At 44.4% G+C, this 21,584-nt stretch overlaps 1 protein-coding gene across 1 annotated transcript in view; it reads right to left on the bottom strand.

Moving 5' to 3' along the window:
* Positions 1–8,354: 8,354 nt before the first annotated feature.
* LOC107387210 (GDNF family receptor alpha-4) overlaps positions 8,355–21,584 on the bottom strand; it is a 45,521-nt gene continuing 32,291 nt past the window's right edge. Inside the window, exons 3-8 of the mRNA XM_015962082.3 lie at positions 17,409–17,480; positions 15,026–15,380; positions 14,281–14,390; positions 13,715–13,849; positions 11,215–11,351; positions 8,355–8,786 (exon numbers count right to left, since the gene is read on the bottom strand). Of these exons, the coding sequence (XP_015817568.3) occupies positions 8,571–8,786; positions 11,215–11,351; positions 13,715–13,849; positions 14,281–14,390; positions 15,026–15,380; positions 17,409–17,480 (1,025 nt within the window). The 3' untranslated portion in view covers positions 8,355–8,570. The remainder of the gene's footprint in view (positions 8,787–11,214; positions 11,352–13,714; positions 13,850–14,280; positions 14,391–15,025; positions 15,381–17,408; positions 17,481–21,584) is intronic.

Below are 21,584 nucleotides of genomic sequence, written 5' to 3' on the forward strand. Positions count from 1 at the left end.
AGGTTAGTTGGTCTGGTTTCTGATGGTCACGCTCGTGCAGATGAATGTTGGTCAGTGTAGCTGCGTCTGACTGTTGACTGCTCCAACTGTCTTTTTTTATTTCTGCCGGTTAGTAACAAAAACGCTCCTCTCTCCAAGCAGAGTTTGTTCTTTCATAGTCCTGTTAAATCTGCTGTGTTGACACATTTTAACGAGCGTGTTTACGTCACTCTCAGGCGAAGTAAAATGAACACTTTTGCCGCTGCACGCATGCGGGTGAGGGAGACGGGATGCTGCAGCAAAACACAGGGTCTCTGGCAGCTGCAGTGACGTGTGATCGATTGGTATGATTGGCAGTAAAAGGATTAGGTAGATCGGAAATCGGCCGACTTTGATGAATCGGAACATCCCTATTTGTAATTATTATTTCTGATTCTTCTAATGGGTCACTCTGAGTGTTTCATGCAGGTTGAACATGAAACTACAGATGGGCCATTTTTATGGACACACCTTAATAAAACGGGAATGGTTGGTGATATTAGCGTCCTGTTTGTGGCACATTAATATATGTGAGGGGCAAACTTTTCAAGATGGCTGGTGACCATGGTGGCCATTTTGAAGTTGGCCATCTTGGATCCAACTTTTGTTTTTTCAATAGGAAGAGGGTCATGTGACACATCAAACTTATTGAGAATTTCACAAGAAAAACAATGGTGTGCTTGGTTTGAACGTAACTTTATTCTTTCATGAGTTATTTATAAGTTTCTCTTTGTTCACACCCTGTAGTACACCTATCTCCTGCATTTGCTTCTGATAGAAAACAAATGGTGAAACTCTAGGATTAGAAAATCCTGACAGATCTACGTCACACTGTCACTAACATTCATGGACTCACCCATCTTGACTCACGACGGGGAAGGCCGTTGTTGGTTTAGCGTCCAGGAAACAGCAGAGAACGTCTCGGCTTGTAGAAGCTACATAGGCAGCCCCCCTCCTGGACCGGACCTTTAAAAACAAGGAGACTGCCCTACTGCAAGCCCCAATTACTCCAAAAGCACCCCCCACCCTCATCCCACCCACTCCCCAGACCAGCCCTCAACGTCATGGGATGTTGATCGAAATCAGCAAGATGAAAGCTTCTTCATTCTTTTACCGCATCCTGAAGATTGTCTAAGTTCTAGGATTCAACATTAAAGATCTTCTGACACATTTATTTTGTCATTCGGAGGTGGGTTTCTCAGAGGGAAGAGGATCATGAATGATCCAATTTCACATCAAACCACACTGACTCCCAGGGAGAGAACAGTTTAGAAACAACACAGACTCAAAAGCAGCCAACGAAGCAGGCAGAATGTTCAGGAAGGCTGTGCTGGAGGTCCTCAACATTCTAGTCCAACTCCTTCCTCCTGTTTAGCCCCCGTTTAACGCATTTAGGTGAGAACTGAGAAAGACGTGCACACGCTAAGCAAAGAGAGAGAGATTTGTTCATTTTTACAGAAGTCTCCTCGGTGAGAGTTCAAGTTACGGGTCTGTCTTCTCTGTGGAGAGACAACTTTTCATCAGACTGCTCAGGAAAGCCAGTGTCATTTCAGCGTCTCTGACTGTTGGAGCTGCTGTGTGCATGAGTGTCATCGCCTCAATCTCCATGGCAATGATGCCCCATTCAGCTAGGCACCTGCTGGGATAAGAGGTGGTGGAGGGGGAGGGACGAGATTCACTAAGCGAGTCAAATCAGGAGGGAAAAAACATCCCAAGGGCTCCTGCGTCCTCACCAGGTGTTGGTGTATTGAAAAGAATAAGACTTCCGAAGATCATTCAGCTCCATTTACCTTTTGGAAACACCTGTGGTGCAGCAGATGTCTCCATGGCAACTCATTTCAGACAGACACAGGGTTGTGCATCTGTTACTGCCAAGTAAACATTCAGCTAAAGAGGCACAAACGAAGCACAAACAAGACGGGTTGCTTCTGCTCGAGTCCAGAAGACGTCCCGGCTGTCCACCAGCTGTCCAGCAGGTGGACACCAGAAGGCGCAGATGAAAAGACCAGAAGCACAGCGCTGGCTGCTTTTGCTGCTGGTCCAGATACTTATCCAATGGTAGGTTTAGGGTTAGATGTTTATAGTAGGAGATGGTACAGTCCGACTGAAACAGTGTTTGTGTCATTAGCTGCATGGCTGCATAGTCGAGTGACTTTTAATCAAAAAGGTTGCTGGTTTGAATCCCAGCTGCAGCCTGTCTGTCTTTGTGGAGTTAGCATGTTCTCTCTAACCATTCATGGTCCATTCATCAACCCCAGGGTTGACCCATGACATCATCAAGGGTCAGAGCTCTGCGTGAAAATCATGGAACACAGACAAGTTCATGTTCAACAGCTCATCATTACAGCGGCTGACTCAGAAACCCTTTCAGAGGTTTAGAGGTATTCCTCACTAAATGTTCCTCATATCATCAGGAACGGGGGGTGGGGGGGTGGCGGGGGGGGGTACGTGACTGACAACCAAGAGGCAACAAACGCGTTTCTGTGTCTTCTATTGACCCGATGGGTTAGGGCCTGCAGAGTGTGAAAGAGGCGGAGAGGTTAAGACTTCAGCTACAACTCTTTGCAGCGTGCACACACACACACACACACACACACACACACACACACACACACACACACACACACACACACACACACATACAAACAGGCGCGCACACCTACATAAACACAAAACTATCTCATGTACTCTCGTGTTATCCCTCACCTTTATGTTTCTGTTTTTCTCTCCTGCCTCTCTTATCTGGATGAAGCCCCCCCCCCCCCCCCCCCCCCCCGTATTCCTGGCCCCGCCTTTATCTGGATGCCGCTACGTGCATCAGGGCAGACAGCATCCCCATGTCAGGCCAATGATGAATTAGAATACTAAAATACTAGATGAAGCAGGCACTCAAATCATCTGGTGTGTGTGTGTGTGTGTGCGTGCGTGCAGGCGTGTGTGTGTGATAGTGATAAAGAGAGGGAGAGAGAATGAGTGTGCACTTCAGTGTATGTAAATTTTGTGTGCAGTAATGGAACAATAAACCTGTATTTCTCCCGATCTCTCTCTCTCTCACACACACACACACACACACACACACACACACACACACACACACACACACACACACACACACACACACACACACACACACACACACACACACACACTTTCCTGCTATTCCCCTCTCCCCCCGGAGGTTTTCCTCTCGTGTCTCTGAGTTGATTTAACGCTTGACTACTCTGCTTGTTTTTTTTCAACGCCTTCTTGTAAATCATCAATCCCCCCCCCCCCCATCTGATCGCTGTCCACCCCGTTTGTGTCCCTGCCACCGGGTCTCATCTCTGACAACAGGCAGCTGAGGTAACAATTAAGAGGAACAACAAAATCTGCTAAAAGGTCATGGCCCCTGTGGCCGTTCCTCCCCCGCTGATCTCAATTAACCCCCACCGCTGAGTTGTAGGGGGTGAGGGTCGACCAGACCGGAGCGATGAGTCTGAGGTCATCCTGAAGAACACAAAAGAAGAGGCTGTGCAATCTTTGAGCAAAGCATCGACATCCACCTCTGGAATAATTCAGGAAGCCAAGTCTGACTCCGGCGATCGAAGAGCTTTTATCTGGGCTGATAAAGATCCATCGGGCCTGAGCAGCTGGCTGGAGACACGTCCACCAACCGTTTCTGAAGAGAGACGTGGCCTTCTGGCTGCTGGCAGGAAGCAGGGCCGAGCGTTTACACACCACCATGTTCAGGAGGACGCGATGTTTTCTTTGGAAGCAGAACAGTGCAGTAACGGTCACTGTTGGGTATTTTTATAATTGTACCTTTTTGAGGCCTAAAAGATGCCCATTTTGTGTTAATAACGCTTCATGAATCTCTGTTTTTGCCAACTGTTGCTGTTCATGAAAGGTTGAGCAAGGATGTTGATTGTGGGTTTCCAACTGAAAACTGTACCTCTGTAACCTGAGAAGGCCCCGCCTTCTCCCCCATCCTTTGCTGAATAAAGCCCCTGGGAAACTGAGGAGACTTGGGAGTGACGGGGGAAAAGTCTCGGAGGAGGTTTTTCCCTGCGTTAACTCTCCATTATTTGGGGGACTCAGGGTAAAATGTCTTCCTTGTTGTCATGTGTGTTGATTTTAGGTTTCAGGGTTATTACCCCACATTTAATGACCTAACATCTTGGTGGAGGATGCAGGCATGCAGAGATGGTGAGCTGAAGGCTTTCCCCAGGAACAGAGGGGGGCTGGTTAGCTCCATGGACGGGGTTTCTGCGCCCAGCTCTCGCATGACGATTCATGGACATTACGAATAATCAATCTACTCTCTCTCTCTGTGTCGTCCTTTAAGTTAATATGGGATAAATCTAAAATTACCTATCAGTCACCAGACATTCAAACTCAAACCAAGACACAGCCTGAACCTGAGATCCAATCTGGACCAACCGCAGCAGAAGCAAAAGACTTGTCTCTGCAGGTCGGTCTAGCCACGCTCCGCTGTAGCGTCATGAGATCTACCACTGGACCAGTTTCGGGTCAGGGCAATCACAGCGCTCTTTGGCTGTTAGATGTGCTTAGCACCAGAGCTGTGATGTGACAGCTTGCCGGGCTGCCGAATCTGAAATAATGAAGAGAACAGAAACAGGAAGAAAAAACCGACACTTATGACACGGCTCAGCAGAACACAAGATGAACGATGAACCCGCTCCAGTCCAGCAACTGTTCCCAGAGACTCAGACACCTGCAACTCTCACACCTTCACGGATGTGTCATCCTAAACACACGAGGCTAACCGCGCTGCTGCATGGCGAGGAAAAGACACAGAGGAAGTGACGCAGGACTCACTACGTCAGACGGACAGGAGGAACTCTTCATTGCACTGGTAAAAGACTCTGCTGGTAAAAGACGTGCACTCTAACTCTGCGAGGTTTCTGACTAAAATCATCTAAACATTTGAATTTTTTCTGAAACAGTCAGCAAAGTGGAGGGGAGGCCTTTATGAGCTCCTGGTCCATCTCAGTTTGTTTGCAGGGTGTGCTCCAGCTGTAGAAGCCTCTAGCGGTGGTGTGTGTGTGTGTGTGTGTGTGTGTGTGCGTGTGTGTGTGTGTGTGCGTGTGTGTGTGTGTGTGTGTGTGTGTGTGTGTGTGTGCGCGCGTGTGTGTGTGTGTGTGTGTGTGCGCGCGTGTGTGCGTGTGTGTGCGTGTGTGCGCGTACAGCTGCATCAGAGTACAGAGAAAGGGAGGTTCAAGAACCCATCACCTCTCTTTCCCTTTCTGCCCTCATCCTTTCATCCCATTCAGGTGTTTCTGCTCTGTGGCTACACCACCTCCTCCTCCACTTGCTCTCTATCTCCTCACCACATTTATCCTCTTCTCTTTTTTTCTTTCCCTTTTTGTGCATTCTTCCAGTTCCTTTACTTTTCTCCAGTCTCTTTCACCCACGGCGTATTTTTGTGAGCGTTTCCTGTTTAACTTCTTACACTTTACTCCGTCTCTTCCTGACCATCTAATCCACCCTGATATAGTCACTATCACTTCCCTCCAACCTGTTGTTGCTAGTTTCCTTTGCTTACCTTACTTTTCTTCTTCTTTTCTTCAGCCTTTTGTATCTTTTTCCTGATTATCGTTAGTATTTTCCTATTTTCCTGTCTTGGGTTCCTCTTTGTCTTTTTACACCTTCCTGTTTGTCCCTTCCCTTGCTTCCTTCTCACCTCACCTTTCTTACCTGCTAACTTTCCTCCATGCTTTGCCTCCGTCTCTCTCTCTCTCTCTGCTCTGTCACTGGCACCAGTAGGATGGAAGTTAATTTCACATGTTCCTCAGGAATCGGAAAAGAACAAGGAAAAAAGTTAGCGTCGGCAAAAGATTTATAAAACACAGAAAATCAAGAGGCTGCGATTCTCTGCTGTTTGTGCTCTGGGGTCTGTTCTCGCTGTAGTGCACTGTTTCTAAACCCGCACGACACACACACACACACACACACACACACACACACACACACACACACACACACACACACACACACACACACACACACACACACACACACACACACACACACACACATACCCACAGGAGCTGTCAAATGATAAAGAGATGCTGTCAGGGACTGATTATCAGCCTCCAAACTAAAAACAAGTGAAACATCAAAAGCACAAAGACCACACGGGAACTCGGCCAGGTTTCGTTCTTTTCTTCCCTTCTCCTTCATTCGCCTCTCGCTCTCTTTGTTTTTGCTTCTGTCAGTGTCAGGAGTAGCATGTTTCTTTTTGCCTGCTGGGGAGCAATTTGATTTGTTCTGCCATTTTACTTTGGAGCTCGTATTTGTTTCTGGTGTATTGTTTTTATTATGACGGCTTTATTCATATTGGTGCCTGTAGCAGCACGGATCCCGGTTCTGCATCACCTGGGAGTGCGACGCGGACAGTGAGAGAGCAATAAAGCCAGATAGTGCTCAACTGACTCATAGCATCATGCAGCATGTGTGCAAATGTGTGTGTGCATGCATGTGTGTGAGGACAGGTGAAACACATCTAGGCGGATATGTAAGGTTTAACGGGTTTGTTGTTTCCGGACCATCTGGCTCGTCTGAGGCATGGGACTGTGCTCTTTAGCTGTTGGAAGTTGGCTTTAATCATATTCAGCAAGACTTAGTTTGCCAGGAGTTGTTCTTTCAACACTTAGCCATAACATTATGACCGCTTCATGATGCAAAAACAGCTCTGACCTGTGAGAAATAAACACAGTATCAGGGTGTCCCAGAGTGTCTGCCTGCAGGACACATCCTGGTCCTGATGAGGGAGTGGCATGTAGGGCGTTTGCCTTACATCCCGTTACATTTGGTTCTTTTCTGAGCCCACACGTGGTCCAGCTGGGAGCTGATTTAGTTCATCCACATAAATGTTGACACAAGGATTACATCAACGTCCACTATCACCTCTGTCAGTGCGCCCCAGGGCAGCTGTGGCTACATCGTAGCTCATCCCCACCAGTGTGTGAATGTGTGTGTGAATGGATGACTGATACACTGTAGTGTAAAGCGCTTTGGAGTCCTTACTCTGAGAGGCGCTATACAAGTGCAGATCATTTATCATTATCATAATCGTTTATAGGCACAAAAGCGGTCATTACGATGTGGCCGACCGCTGTTTTTGTTTGAAATAGTTTGGTAACACTCTTATAGTTTTCCTTGGATGCTAAACTCGTCAGCTTCAAGTAGCCAAACCTCTTGGGCCTTTTCTTGATATTTTTAATTTCAGTTTAATAAGTTACAGTTTTGTAGCACGACTTATCAAGCCAGCGATACAATACTGAAAAAAGCTAGTTAAGTGGTTACCATCACTGAATCTCCTTGCATAAAAACCCAAAAGACATTCTAAATAAACAAGAAATCATAAATAAAAGTAAGAAACATCATGCTATGTCTTTTTTGCTACCAATGAAATGTCCAATTTCTGTCTCAGATCTTTGCAGCAATTTAGCTCTTGGATTGCTAATACGTTAGCAAGACATAGCTTTAGTACATTAGCATTAGTGGATTGATTTATAAAAGGGAGGTTAACAAAAATGTCCACCAACACCCAAGCAGTCCGCAGACACGTTTGAGTGGATGTCTAGTACTGGAGACACTTTACACAAATAGAGACCTGCAGCAACAGAAGCTGCTGTCATGATGCTAGGTAGCATTGTTGCTTCATCACACTGGTAACGGTTTTGGATTTTATCATAATATTTTGTATTGTGTGAGCCTCTGATTGCTCCGTCATCAGAGCCTTTTGTGAATCTGTGTTTTAGTTTTACTTCTAAGCTACGTAAAGTGAACTCATGACAGCGGCTAGTGTTAGCCAGTAGCACTAAGACAGGTGGTGTTGCATGAAACACATGTTCAGGTGAGATGTGTGTGTGTGGACTGGTTGAGGTTAGCATGAGAACAACAACACTTCACTGATGCTACAGTCAGATCCAAGACGACAGAAATCAGAGGATGGCAAAAATATGTAGTCCATTAACAATCAGTCCACGGTTGCTGGCAGAGCCATTCCATGTAAGTGATAACATACAGTAGTCATGTGACGTTCACGAACAAATCAAATCTTTTGAACGGGTTTTCAAAGTGAATGAGTCGAGTCCCTGTAGAGAGCCGTTCATGTTAACAAACCTCTCCGGAAGTCGGTCAAACTCACCCGCTCAAACCCCACCCACTGCTGTGACGGACGTAGGAGGAACCATAGATATGTATACAAACACGTGTTTATATACATATCTATGGGAGGAACGCTAACCAGCCCCGTGCGCCCTCACAGACACCGCAAGAAGACGTTGCTCTTGATACCCCCATCCCCCCACTCCCACCCCCAACCCCACCCGCTCTCTTGGCTTCAGTTCATTCAACGGAGCCAGTCTTTTGAACGACTCTTTGAGGTAAACGACCGACTAATGAGCGGCTCCCATGAAAAAGCCATAAATCCCATCACTAACATACAGCGTGTGTGTGTGTGTGTGTGTGTGTGTGTGTGTGTGTGTGTGTGTGTGTGTGTGTGTGTGTGTGTGTGTGTGTGTGTGTGTTCTGCATGTACTGGTCTACACCCAGCTGAGAGCAGAAGTCAGGAGCAGAAGAAGCAACAGTACGGGTTTTTTAGAGTTGGCGGTGAGGGACTTGGCCCCCCCGTTCCCAGAGGAACCCAGGTTGGAGATGGTGGACTTTCCCAGATATGGCTGGATGACATCAAACTGGTCGTGTTTGTCCTCCTCTGCTTCAGCTGTTTCTGTCTGTTCCTCCTCTTCCTCACTTTCCACCTGTCAAGGAGAGGACACAGAGTTGAAGCTGCTGGGAGCATTGCCTGATATTTGGAGATCTTGCCCTGGATTGGTTAACAACAGCACAACTCTACCACTGACTCGGTTTGCTCTGATGTTTTATCTCCACAGACAACACAATCCAGGAGGACTTCTGTCGTGAGGTGAAGTTGCTAATGCTAATGGTTAGGTTAAACTAGCCGATACGTCTGCTACTGATTACCGGACGGTAAACCGGTAAACAGCCTTCCCCATCATGAGTCAAGATGGGTGAGTCCATGAATGTGGAAAGGATTTTCTAATCCTTCCTAATCCATCTATTTTCTATCAGAAGCTAATGCATGAGATAGGTGTAGGAGACTATTTTCACGTTCAGCCTCAGAAAAACCGAGACCAACTTTAATTAGAAAAAATTTTAAAAAGGTTTTTTCATTCAACCACGCCTTTAAAGCTTCTAATGGTCTTGCTCCTTCTGATATCTTGCATATCCTTCATTTTCACACTAAACCCAGAACACAACCCGATGCTTTCTGCTGTTCTCATGACATAATGCCTGGGTGCTAATGGTGAACACTGGGTCAGGGGCAAACATGCCAACTCAACATAGAAGGGCTTCAGCCAGGATTTGAACCAGCAACCATCTTGCTGCAAGGCAATAGTGCTACCCACTGCATCACCATGCAACAGTTGATAAATAAATGATTTTGTTGGGAGTCATGTGGGGAAGCTGGCACTAACCCAGACGTCTGCCTGGCAGGCGTCTCGTCCCACGGATCCAGATTGGGTTTAGGAGTCAAAGACTCTTTCTACCTCTTTCTACGACAAAGCCGTTTGTCGTCGGGCTGACTCAGAACCTTTTCTGAGTGCCTCTGCTCACCATGCACCTGTTTGTCTCACATGGTAGGGTTACCCTAACAAAGTATCCACAACAGTAAACTTGTTTTTAATCATTTTGATGTGATTCTGCAGGACCTAATTCTATGTTTTCAACTCTCTAGAGCAAAAACCAGAGAACTTCCTGCTGAGGATATGGGCGTGGCTCCGTTAAACGTGGTTTTATCTCACGGGCAGTTGGGCTTTTATTAATGCCTCAACGCCTTGAAAAGTTTTCTTTGCTGCAGCGATTAAACGTGTTGTTTTTGATCAACGTTTTGATGGTTATGAGTCAGTGTAGTGTTTGTGCTTGTTGTTAGTGATGAGAGCGACCGGCTGTTTATTTCTCATTGACATGCAAAAACATCTGGAGGAGCCGAAGGCACATGCTAGGTGTGCAGATTGTTGTGCTGCTAATTATATACCTGTCTGACATTGTCATGGAAATACCGCCTCCAAGCGTGGTTTGCTTTATGCCAGGATTGTTTGTTTGCGCTATTTCACTCATATTAACTTTTTATTCTCTCCTCTGACAGTTTGTAAGAGTTTTGGCTTCGGGGTGCAGGATCATGGTGTAGTTCCTCCTAAACTCCAGAAGCTTTAGATTCTGTGGTCTGAACTTCAGAAGACTGGCTATAAAAACCGTAAAGAAACAGCTGTTTTGTGTGTTTCTAAGTCTATATTTATGGATTTAGTTTGCATATTTGATTAAGAGTTACAGCCTTAATCTGTCTTTGAGCTTCTGCTTTCAATTTTTGAAGATCTTTAAGCCACCCCCCTACCACATTCTGTATATATTGCATCAAAACACTTTGTAGAAAGATTAACTTTTACAACTGAAAGAAGCCTCGGCACCTTTAACAGACCTGTTTATAACTGAAGCAGACAGAAAGCTTTCCGAAGGGAAACATTTCACACTCACGGGGGGAAAATCAATTTAGGGAAACAAGCAAAAGCTCCTGGAAGAGACAAAACCAGTAGCTGAGTGACAGACAGGTGAGGAGATGAATTGTAGGCAAGTCCTCATGAAGGAAGGAAGGAAGGAAGGAAGGAAGGAAGGAAGGAAGGAAGGGAAGGAAGGAAGGAAGGAAGGAAGGAAGGAAGGAAGGAAGGAAGGAAGGAAGGAAGGAAGAGCTTTAGGGGAAGATGAAGAAACTGGTGGGAAACATATGGACATGAATAAATTTGTACTAATGAATTCCTTCCATGCAACACTTGGTCTAATCTGTTCTCTGGGAGAGAGACATAGTCAGACAGAGAGAGAGAGAGAATTAGACAAATCAGAGGGGAGTTGGAATCCCCTTTTGTTTGCAAGCCCAGATTTTTCTGGGGTCTGGCCCGGGATCCAGCTGCCAGAAGCGGGACTGGGTTTTATAGCTGAAGTAAGAAAAAGGGCCAGTGTTTGTGTCCACATCACTTCCTGAATGCCTACACACTCAGATACCTTTTAAGGCTCAGGTCTCATCTGTCTGCTGGAGACTGGCTGTAATTGCTGAACAACCAGAAACTCAAACCACCAACAGCTGAGGTGTGATGGAGGAGAAGAAAAACTCACATCGTTGCTGAGTTCGTGCACATGATTCCTGATGAGAGGCTTGTCTTCCTGAACCAGGGGAGAAGGTCTGGGACCTGGTGGTTGGGTTGGATCTGAGGGTAGAGAGCCAGAACCTCCCATCCAGGTGATAGAATTACCTGCATGGAGACACAGCTCACACGTCTAAGCCTGGGTGGTAAAGTGGCATGAGAATACCATTTTTTTACAGTTGGACACAGTGCTTTGAGCCTCTATATAGCTTATGAAACTTTGTTGCTGCTCACAACTGTCCCAGAATCCCTCAGAAGTGGCCTACATCAAATCCATACATTAGAAGTTAGTGTCCTTTGAAGTGATTGTCTCACTGCTTGTGAAGTGGGGATGCGTTGAGAAAGTTAGCGTCAGACGTGACTGTTCTGAGGGTTGTGGGGGCGGTGGCTTGCTGACGAACAAACAAATGTCCCAGTAGGCCTTGAACGTGAGCGCTTCATCAGTCTTCTTTGTTTTCCTCCATCCACAAGGACGTTATCTTCTCAGGGTTAGCAGTAGTTCGACCTAGCATTAGCAACTCAGGCTTGTGTTAGCAGTAGTTTGGCCTAGCTGTTCTGCGGTTAGCATTACCGTGACCAGTGTTAGGAAAGTAACTTTAAAAAAGTAATTAGTTATAGTTACTAATAATTTTGTCAAAAAAGTCACTCAGTTACTAACTGAGTTACGAGATTATAAAAGTAACTAATTACCAGGAAAAGTAACTACTTAGTTACTTTTTTCATTAAAGAATGCAAGAAAAATGGGTTAATTAAACAGAAATGAATGTAATTTTTTACAGTATTTTAATTTTTCCAGCTTCACATAATTGTGTGTATTAGTAGCATTTCTGTTGCTGCTAATCTAGTAACGGTTAAGTAAATAAATAAAATCCTTTAAAATGACACTAGAAGAGGCACAAGCCTGATGGAGGACTTACATTTACTAACTTGGGACAGACCCAACCACAGAAGAGCTGAAGCTGGGTGGTAAACACACACAGGTAGTTCTAGTAACACCTGAGCTCCATGACGTCTGAGACTGATGCATCAGTGTTACAGCGGGACTAAAGACATGATCAGAAACAGGTTACAGCTGGATGATCTAGGAAGGTAGAAGATCAGGACGTCTGAGCGGTGAACAGGTGAGTGGACCTTCGGGACGTCCCGCTGTCACGCTAAGAAGGGCATGGCTGCAGATCCACACCTGCAGCCGTAGACTATTCATCACGTCTTCCTCGTTCTTCATGGCCGTGATGCTCTTGGATGAAAACATCTGCCTCTTTAGCTCCTGATCAGCTGATGACAGCTTCAACACACCGCGCTGCTTAACGCACGCATTTCATTATCAGTAACAGAAATGACGTTTTGTTAAAAAGAAGACGGTAATTAATTAGTTTCCTTGTTACTGAAAGAAATATATTTTTTTTATTAACGTGGTTATTTTAAACGGCGTTATTCCCATCACTGCTCTGTTGGGTCTACAGCAGGCAGCAACTGAGACGGTGAGGGTCTCCGCCCACCCGGCCAATCATCATCGTGTTTGTAAGTGCGTTACCGACACCTCTCGCTCCCTGGCTGCAGCTGAAGTGTGGCGGTCAGAAAGCCTCTCACTGTTGCTCAACATTCGACAAGCACATAGTAACGGACAACCTTCCGTCCCCAGTAACGGTAACGGCGTTGCAACAGTGGGAAAAGTAATTCATTAGATTATTCCATTACCCAAGAAAAGAACGTCGTTAGTAACGCCGTTATATTTAAACGGCGTTACTCCCGTCACTGACTGTGACCAGTGTTTATATCTTCCTGATGCTGAAGTGGGTTGGGACATGCAGCTGTAAGGAGGTGTGGCCTAAACCAACTTTTCTTAGAATGTACATTTTCTCCATTTTCCTTTAAAGATGGCTGATTTAAATAAAAAGCAGCTCAGACACGTCTACATTTGACCAGCCAAGCTGCCTTTATTCAGCTACAAGGACTATGTGACTTTACATTCTACTGCCCCTTTAAACACCAGCGTGTCCTGTTCTAGTGCTATCCTACTGGTGCCAGTGGTCCGTGTGGTAATTACTATGTCTGTAAGGTGCTGGCTGAGGGTGAAGCATGACTAAAGGTTAGTTTTAAGGTCAGGTGTGTGTGTGAACCACTATGGCTGACAGGTTTATTGTTAGTCTTAATAGGTCTTCATGTTTTATGGGACACTTTGACACATCGATCCAGGTTTCAGCGTTCGGACAGTGCAGTATTGACAGCTGTGGTGAATGAGTGACAGCTGGAAAACACCCCGTTTCTACTCTGATCTTTGACCCTATTGTCTCTGTGAGTTACTTTAATGTGACCCATGGGGTTTCAAATGTAAATTTACTTGTCAAGTAACAAGACTGCGCCTAAGTGGAACACTCTTCTTGGGTTAGGGTTATTCCAGCTATCGAGGGCGATGTGAGTGGACAGTCTCGTCTGAGGTGGGGAGTTTGGGAGTACCGGTGCAGACTTACGCAGGCAGACGTTGTGTGTGAAAAGATGCTGAAGTCTCAGACACTCCTGCCACTGGTTGCCGCTGCCTTCACAGTTGCACCACAACGACACGTCAGCAGAGCTGTTGCTGACGTAGTTGGGCGTCATCATGGTACCTGCAGGTAAAAGGGGTCAAAGGGCTTAGGCAGAGGAAGAAAGTAACTATAGCTACTTAGTCCTAGCTTTGTCATTGAGTTGGATGATCTAGAAGTTTGAAACTCTGGCTAAGGACCATTAACAAATACAGGAACTCTTGCTTACCAACATCAATATGAGGTCACTACATGCTAACAGTGTAAAATACAAATTTGGACATATTTGGTCATTCAAGGTATTCCATAAAAAACATTGGCTTGAAGATAATCTGCAAAACTTTTGTTGGAAACCTAACCTGACCCGCTGACTCAGATTTTCCCTTCCTTTGCATTAAGATCCCTAACATCAGAGAATGTTGAACAGTAAGGAAAACACAATGTCTACACCGACGTAACCCAGACGTCCCTGTGTCGGCTGCTGTTTCCTTCCCTCCCACCTTAGGGCCGTGTACCTATGAGTCCGGCGTAGGCTCGGAGACAAAGGCCCGTTGAGTCTTTCAAACATCCGCTGGCCTTGTGATGAGATGGGTAGCAGTTACTGAGAAAATCAGCCAGTCTGGATCTGGAAACAACAACACATCAGGTGAACTCCTTATTACCACTGTTGTCAGTCTGGATCTGCGCTCCTGGCTGTTGCACCGCTCATGTTGGCAGGCTCTGATTGTTTATCTTTATTGTATTTGTTATATGCTGGAATCATCTGGGCTCCAGAGAAACATTCAGGAGGAAATCAATGCTTAAAAAGTCCCAACATTCACACGTGCAGCGCATTTCTTCACCGTGTGTTTATCCTCATTCACTCACAGGCCAATGGAAATGTTTCTTTGCTGCATTACACATACAAGAACAAAAGAAAGTGAGTTCTTCTCCCTTGTTTTCTGGTTCTAGAACACTTATCTAGAACAAACTAGACCCATCAAACACGACTTTATTACAACCCTGTCCCTGGAGCCAGGTAATAAATCAGCACTGTCTGTCCTCGTGGCATCTTGGTTAAAGTACATAAGAGTTCACCTCACAGGTACCTTGGCTTCACTTTGCCACTCACGTCTGGCAAACAATTTGGGATTTTTGGCTGTTTGACGCAAGGTAGAATTCCTGAGCATACCCTGCTGGATCTGCTCACGCCTGTCTACATGCACACTGAAGAGAATCTGAGAAGCAAGGTGAAATGATACCGTTCAGCTTCTGTTTTACCTGCACAGGTCATCTCGGCGGCAAAAGCTCTGCTGGTGGAGGCAGTTTGGCTGCTGACCCTCCGCATCCTGGTAGGAGCAGGACGGAACGATGGTTTTTCTCCGCCTCTCTCCACACAGAGTGTTGGAGCAGGGGCAGAACAGAACACCCAGGCTGTACTCTTCAGGTACCCGCTCCAGAAAGCGCTTTAGAGCCCGGTGGCACTTGTACTGGTTACATCGGCTGGTCCCAGGGAGTGGCTTGGTGCAGGCCAGGACATACTCAGAGCGCAGAGAGCCACACTTCTCGTAAAGGCCGCAATCCTGCGCTGCCTTCAGGCACTGGTTCTCACCATCCGGTTGCATGAAGGACGAAGCTAGAGGAGAGGATGTGGAGAGACGGGGACCAGGTAGGATAAAGTTGTACACAACCATCTCTGTAGAGCTGAAGGTGTAGCATCAGGTAAAGGCATCAAAGTACCAAAGATGGCCATAATCTGAACTGAAAAGCATCTAAAAACTAACTCACTAAATCTCCAACAGCACACTTCACAACATCTAAAAATAGATCGTGACATAACGTCACAATGCAGTCCAGCGGGCCAGTTCTGATATATTTTTGATATTTATCTCACGGGTCACATAAAAATGCTCTGCGGGCCTTGTGTCTGACACATGTGACATAGATTATACTTGACCCTTAACCCTTTGGGTCCTAGGCCATCTTCTGAGAAATCTGCTTGAAAATGACACGGCCACACTTCAGTCACTTTAGTGAGTGTATTTCTGTAGCCACCAGTAATTAGTTCTTCCCCAGTTGCTGATTACTTAGTCAAAAAAGTAACTCAGTTACTTACTGAGTTACAAGAGTTTACAGGCAGAGTCTGGGCGCATTTCAACATAAAAAGCCCAATCCTCTCTGGACTGATATTTTGAGAGAGGGATGACCGAAGACAAAAGTCCACCAATCCAAGGCAACGAGACGTTTGTAAGGAATGAGATGATCAGAGATAGGATCTGGCGCCAGTCCATGCAAAGCTTTGAAAGTGAGAACTGTTCTCTTTTGAACTCTAAACTTAACAAGGAGCTCCTGGCATCTACTACCACTCCTAAAGATCGAGCCAACGGGGGAATTTTACACCATTTGTAGAAATTAAAAGTCTTTCTTGCCCATTCAAGCAAAGAGACAGTTGCATCATTCTAAACTTAAATGAAGTTTCATTAAGAGGGGAATCCATTTTTATTTAATTCTTTAATGAAAAAAAAAAGTAATAAAATATTTGTTTTTCTTGGTAGTTAGGTGGAATGACCTTCCCCTATAGGTGAGACAGTCCGCTTCACTTCCGCTTTCTGGGTCTCGTCTGAAGACCCGTTTTTAAATCTAGCTTTAAGAGGATGTTAGCCTGCTACCTTAGGTATCTTAGCGCCTGCTTTTATTGATGTAGTGGTTGGACTTCTGGGTTTGAGTTTATTTCTTACACTTGTGGTCTATTTATTTCTGTTTTTTGTATTTTATCAATGCCGTCTTTGAAGAGCATCACTTGCCTTTCTCTCACTGTTTTATCCCTGTCTTGTATTTTATCATGTATTCATTTTTATAGTACATTGATTTCTTTTGGCAGCGCTCACTGTATGTCAGCTGCCATGCTGTTTTATAAGTGCTTCATAAATAAACGTGACTTGACTAGTTTCACAGATTGGACGTCAGAGGGGACATCTCCATCCGTTATCCGCGACAACATCGAACAGCTGGAAAAGAAATGGGCCAAGCTAAAAACCGACAAAGCTAAGCGGTGGCAGTGTTTATGTGGAGAAGCGGCTTTCTACAGCGTGCAGCAGATAAAGCGATGCACATATATTTGTTCCATACATTTTGCCAAAGGGAAAGGTCCTTTGTCCGAGACTGAAGAGTCAATACTTGCAACGCCCTTAGAAGTGGAGTTATCCAGGAGGCAGCGAAGGGGTCCAGCTAAACGTCTCGGCCAAACAGCATCCAAGCGTGGTCGAAAAAGGCTTTTGACCAGAGGTGAGTGATGTGTGAAAGCTAATGACACAAATAATTACCTAAGAGTAAAAAGTACTTCAAAAAATGTTACTTGAGTACTGGGAGTAATGGGTAACCAAGCATAAAAGTTAGAATTTGGTTTCTGTTGATGTCCAAACACTCTCTTTGTGTTTTTTAATTGGTGAATGTGGTTTGGTTGTTGAGCACCCAGCAGCACCAGTGTGCCTCACGCTCATCTCTTTAGTGAGTTTGTTTAATTCAAGTAGGAATAAGATCTGAATCTGTGGAAAAGATCAACCAGTTGCTCTCCTAACAGGATGAGTACTTTTGTTCTTTGGGAATACAAACTTGATCAGTTAGTGGATAGAAACGTTCTTTAAGGTAATGAAGTGAACCTTACCTGCCACCAGGGAAGCCATACGAGTGTCTACTAATGAGTCATCATACGGAGAAACTTCCAGCTCATCTTTCCCTGTGGAAAAGGTCAATTCAACCATTGGTGAAAAGTTAAATAGCTGTTTAGTGTCTACATGTTGTGGCTTGTTGGTGTTCAGGTAAGCTGGAGGAACAAATCCTTTAATTCAACCAATCGAAGGCAACAAAAACGACTAAACTGGCGAAGTGGGAAGATCTGACAAATGGAAAGTAAACAAGGGAACTTGAACTCTGCGACATTGTAATTATGAAGCAATAACAGGTGAGCTGATAAGTGACGGGAGGCAGGTGAGCAGGTACTCAGAGAGAGGAAGGAAGGGAGGAGAAATTTAACCAAATCAGCAGATCATGACACGACACAGCAGAGTGGGTTACAAATGGTAGAACAAGTAGTTTACAACAGATATTTAAGTGAGTGGAGAAACATGACAGGATAGACTGATGTCCTTCAGCTCCTTTCTCTCGCTAGTTGCACTCCTGGAGCTCTTTCCTTTTATCGAAGTCTATCGGAGGTAATAATAACAATGAATATGTTGTTTGTTGTGGAACCTGTCTAAAGATCATTCAGTCCATGGAATCTGTTTTAAAAACAAAATCAATTATAATTCTGAAATGAAGAATCCTCAGCTCATCAAGACATAGATCAGGGGAGTCAAACTCAAACTCACACGGGGCTGAAATGAAACTCTGGGACAGAGTCGCGGGCCAAACTTAATATATTTTGAAAAAGTGACGGCAAATTTGCACATTTTCTTTATCAACATATATGCAACTTTGAACATTTTAATTTGGAAACAAACATATTTCTGCATTAACACTGAATGTGGAATAACCAAATTACACACGAGCAAGTCAGTTTTAAAGAGCAAGTCACCCCTACAAGTAACTTACTTCACTCCCACTTCATGTTTGAAAAATGCAACAAATGCTGCTGCTTGGCAGACCGAGAGGGCGGAGCCGCTAACAAATACACACACACACAGGCTCACAATGGCATTATGACATCATAATGTATCAGATGACATCATAGCATACCTCTTAGCCAATAGCGGTGGCAGATTTAAATTCAAATACAGTGCACAATTTTTCTCTGACGACGGCGCAACACTGACAGTTTCAGACAGAATATTTGAATTTTAACCAAGATGCACTGAACTGCCAAATTATTGACTACACGTGTCTGTAGCATGATGAGACACTCCTTTAAAGTTTATCAGCAAAAAAAAAAATGTGATTTGGGGGTGACTTGCTCTTTAAATAAAACACATCAGTGGTATTCATTACTTGTGGTATAATCAGCATTTTTAAATCTATTCAGGATTTATGTTTTCTTGTTTATTCATTTTTCTTATTTTTTATTCTCCTTTTATTCTCCTGTAATACGTGTCATCACTGCTGTGACGTCTAGCTTTCCCCACTGAGGAACAATAAAGGGATTTTCTATTCTATTCATCTATCTGCAGCCTTTCCACTTCCTGTTTACTGCAGGTTAAATCTTTTCTCACGGGCCAACAACAAAATAAAAATATCATTTTATCTTAAATGAAAATGCAACATCTCACCTGTTAACTTTCATGTTTTGGAGCAGAAAAAGAGCATAAAACCAACATATTTAAAGCTCAGTTTGCTCCACTGGTTTACTGTGATGCTCACCTGTTCCAGCCAGATACCTGCATCATGGGGTTGATCTGAGCTGAGGAGGAGACTCCTGTTGTTTTGTTCATCTTCATCATAATAATGACAACATTAGATGACAACAGGTGCTCACATAGGTTTGTGCTGATGAACATGTCTGAGCAGCTTGACCACGTTGTTGTGTGTCGGGGAGGAAAAATAAAAACTACAGCAGCCACAGAGTCATGCTGGTTTGAGCGTGTCGCTGCTCGCTGGAGTTATATCAGCTCTGTCCGGAAGTTAGTTGGAAAACTTTCTCCTTTCAGTCGTGAACACATTACTGAGCGGTTAAAATCTCAGTTTCTGGGCTTCAACGCCGGCAAATAGCTGAGTAAACTCGGCGCTGAGTGAGAGGAGTGCTTAGTTTGTCCGAGACAGCAGAGCTGCAGACACCGGCAGCAGACACTGGAAATAACACAAAGAAGGGGGCGCTTCGGCTCAGCGCTAACGCCGCAAAGCATCATGGGAGTTGTAGTCCATGTAACAGTAACATTGCACCCACTCCTGGATCTCCTGAACACACGTTACAAGGCGCGTGGAGAACGAGCTTTTGGCAGGACCAGAACTATGGAATGACCTTCCCCTATAGGTGAGACAGTCCGCTTCACTTCCGCTTTCTGCCCAGTGACTGGGCCAGTAACTGGGAAAGGAGTGTGTAGTCATGTAACAGTAAGTTATTGTTTCTGAGTTCTTAAACAGTTATTACCATGTACCTTATGTTCAATTATAGATTTTATTTTATTAATGATTCCCAGTAAATACTGCTTCACACAATAATTCCACTTTTTTTTAGAATTATACACTTTAATTGCACAATAAAACACTTTAACTCACTATGTAATTACCATGTAAGTACTTAGTAATTAGGGGACTGTAAAATGAAGCGTTACTGTAACCTTTTTTTTTGGTGTGTTATTTTATTGTTGATGTTGGACTGCTAAATGGTGCTTTTTGACTTTTGATTCTGTGAAAGACGCCACGTAAATAAAGTCTGAGTCCTTTTGAGTTGAGAGGGGTACAGCACCGTTCAGAGGTAATATTTTCCAGACTGGTAACGATTTACACATAAAACACTAAATATTCAATTCAATTCAATTCAAGTTTATTTATATAGTGCCAAATCACAAGAGTCGTCTCAAGGCACTTCACATAATAAACATTCCAATTCACAGTTCATTAAGCCAATCAGAAATAATGTTTCCTATATAAGGAACCCAGCAAATTGCATCAAGTCACTGACTAGTGTCAGTGACTATACAGCAATCCTCATACTAAGCAAGCATGCAGCGACAGTGGAGAGGAAAACTCCCTTTTAACAGGAAGAAACCTCCAGAGAATCCTGGCTCAGTATAAGCAGCCATCCTCCACGACTCACTGCTCAAAAACGAGTCTCAACTTTTTGGTCTCATAAAAGTAAAAGCAATTGTGCTTTCGACTATTCAGGAGTACAGTTTCAAGTACTTTCAGAGGTGTTTATTGAAGTATTTTTTAACCAGATTTCAATCACCACTGAGAACCGTATGTACTATAGCTGCAGCCAAGTGGAAGGAGCCTGTAGGAAGCAGTTTAGAAGACTACAGAAGAGTTTTAGCCGGTAACAACGAGTATCTTAAAGACATTCACACCTTTACATAAACTTAAATCAACAGTCACTCACTTGTAAGACTAGCATACATCTCTCAAAAGGGAAACGTCAAAGTCTACGTGATCTACTGTTGGAGGCAGGTCTGCTTTATTCCAAATGTAAAGTCCATTAGCAAAGGTCTGATAACTTGGTGGACAAGCCATTTGGTGCAGCAAATTATTAAAGCACAATCTAAAGACTAAATTCATTCAGCAACTGAATGGCAGATGAAGTGTTTGTGTATGTAAATCCCATTCCAGGCTATTTATTTATGGTAATGAAACGCCAGAGCAGCCTAGCAGCACAGAGAACTAAAGAGTGTGTAATTACACTAATGCTCCACTGACTAATAGGCCACAGGGGAAGTCTGCCGGCTAGCGTTAGCTCACTTACTAATGCACAACACAAAAACACTCCACATATTCCTCTGCAACAATGTGTGTGTGTGTTTGTTTCTCTGCGAGTGTTTTTAAAAGGCTTCACTTGAATAGGAGACCCGTTTGTTCAAAGTGAAGACAATGTAATAATTAGAGGAATGTGTGAACCAGAGACGATGAAGAGTGTTGTTTTGGTGACCTTGAATATAAAGTTGTCTGTTGTCACCTCCGGGTCGTGCTCCAGCACACCGATAAGGAGCAGACCCAGCGGGGGTCAGAGCGCTGCTTTGGCCCCATGCAGGAGCTACTTCACACAAACAGAGATCCATGCTTGCTGCTGCTAAACAGGGTGTGGCTAAATGTATTGGAGGGTGAGATGAAACAAACTCCATTGTGATGTCTGATTTGTGGACATGAGCAAACAAAACAGGATATTTCTTCATTTTCTGAGTTGTTGCTCTTCACA

Source organism: Nothobranchius furzeri, chromosome 1 (genome assembly GCF_043380555.1).
Source record: "Nothobranchius furzeri strain GRZ-AD chromosome 1, NfurGRZ-RIMD1, whole genome shotgun sequence".
Lineage (NCBI taxonomy): Eukaryota > Metazoa > Chordata > Actinopteri > Cyprinodontiformes > Nothobranchiidae > Nothobranchius > Nothobranchius furzeri.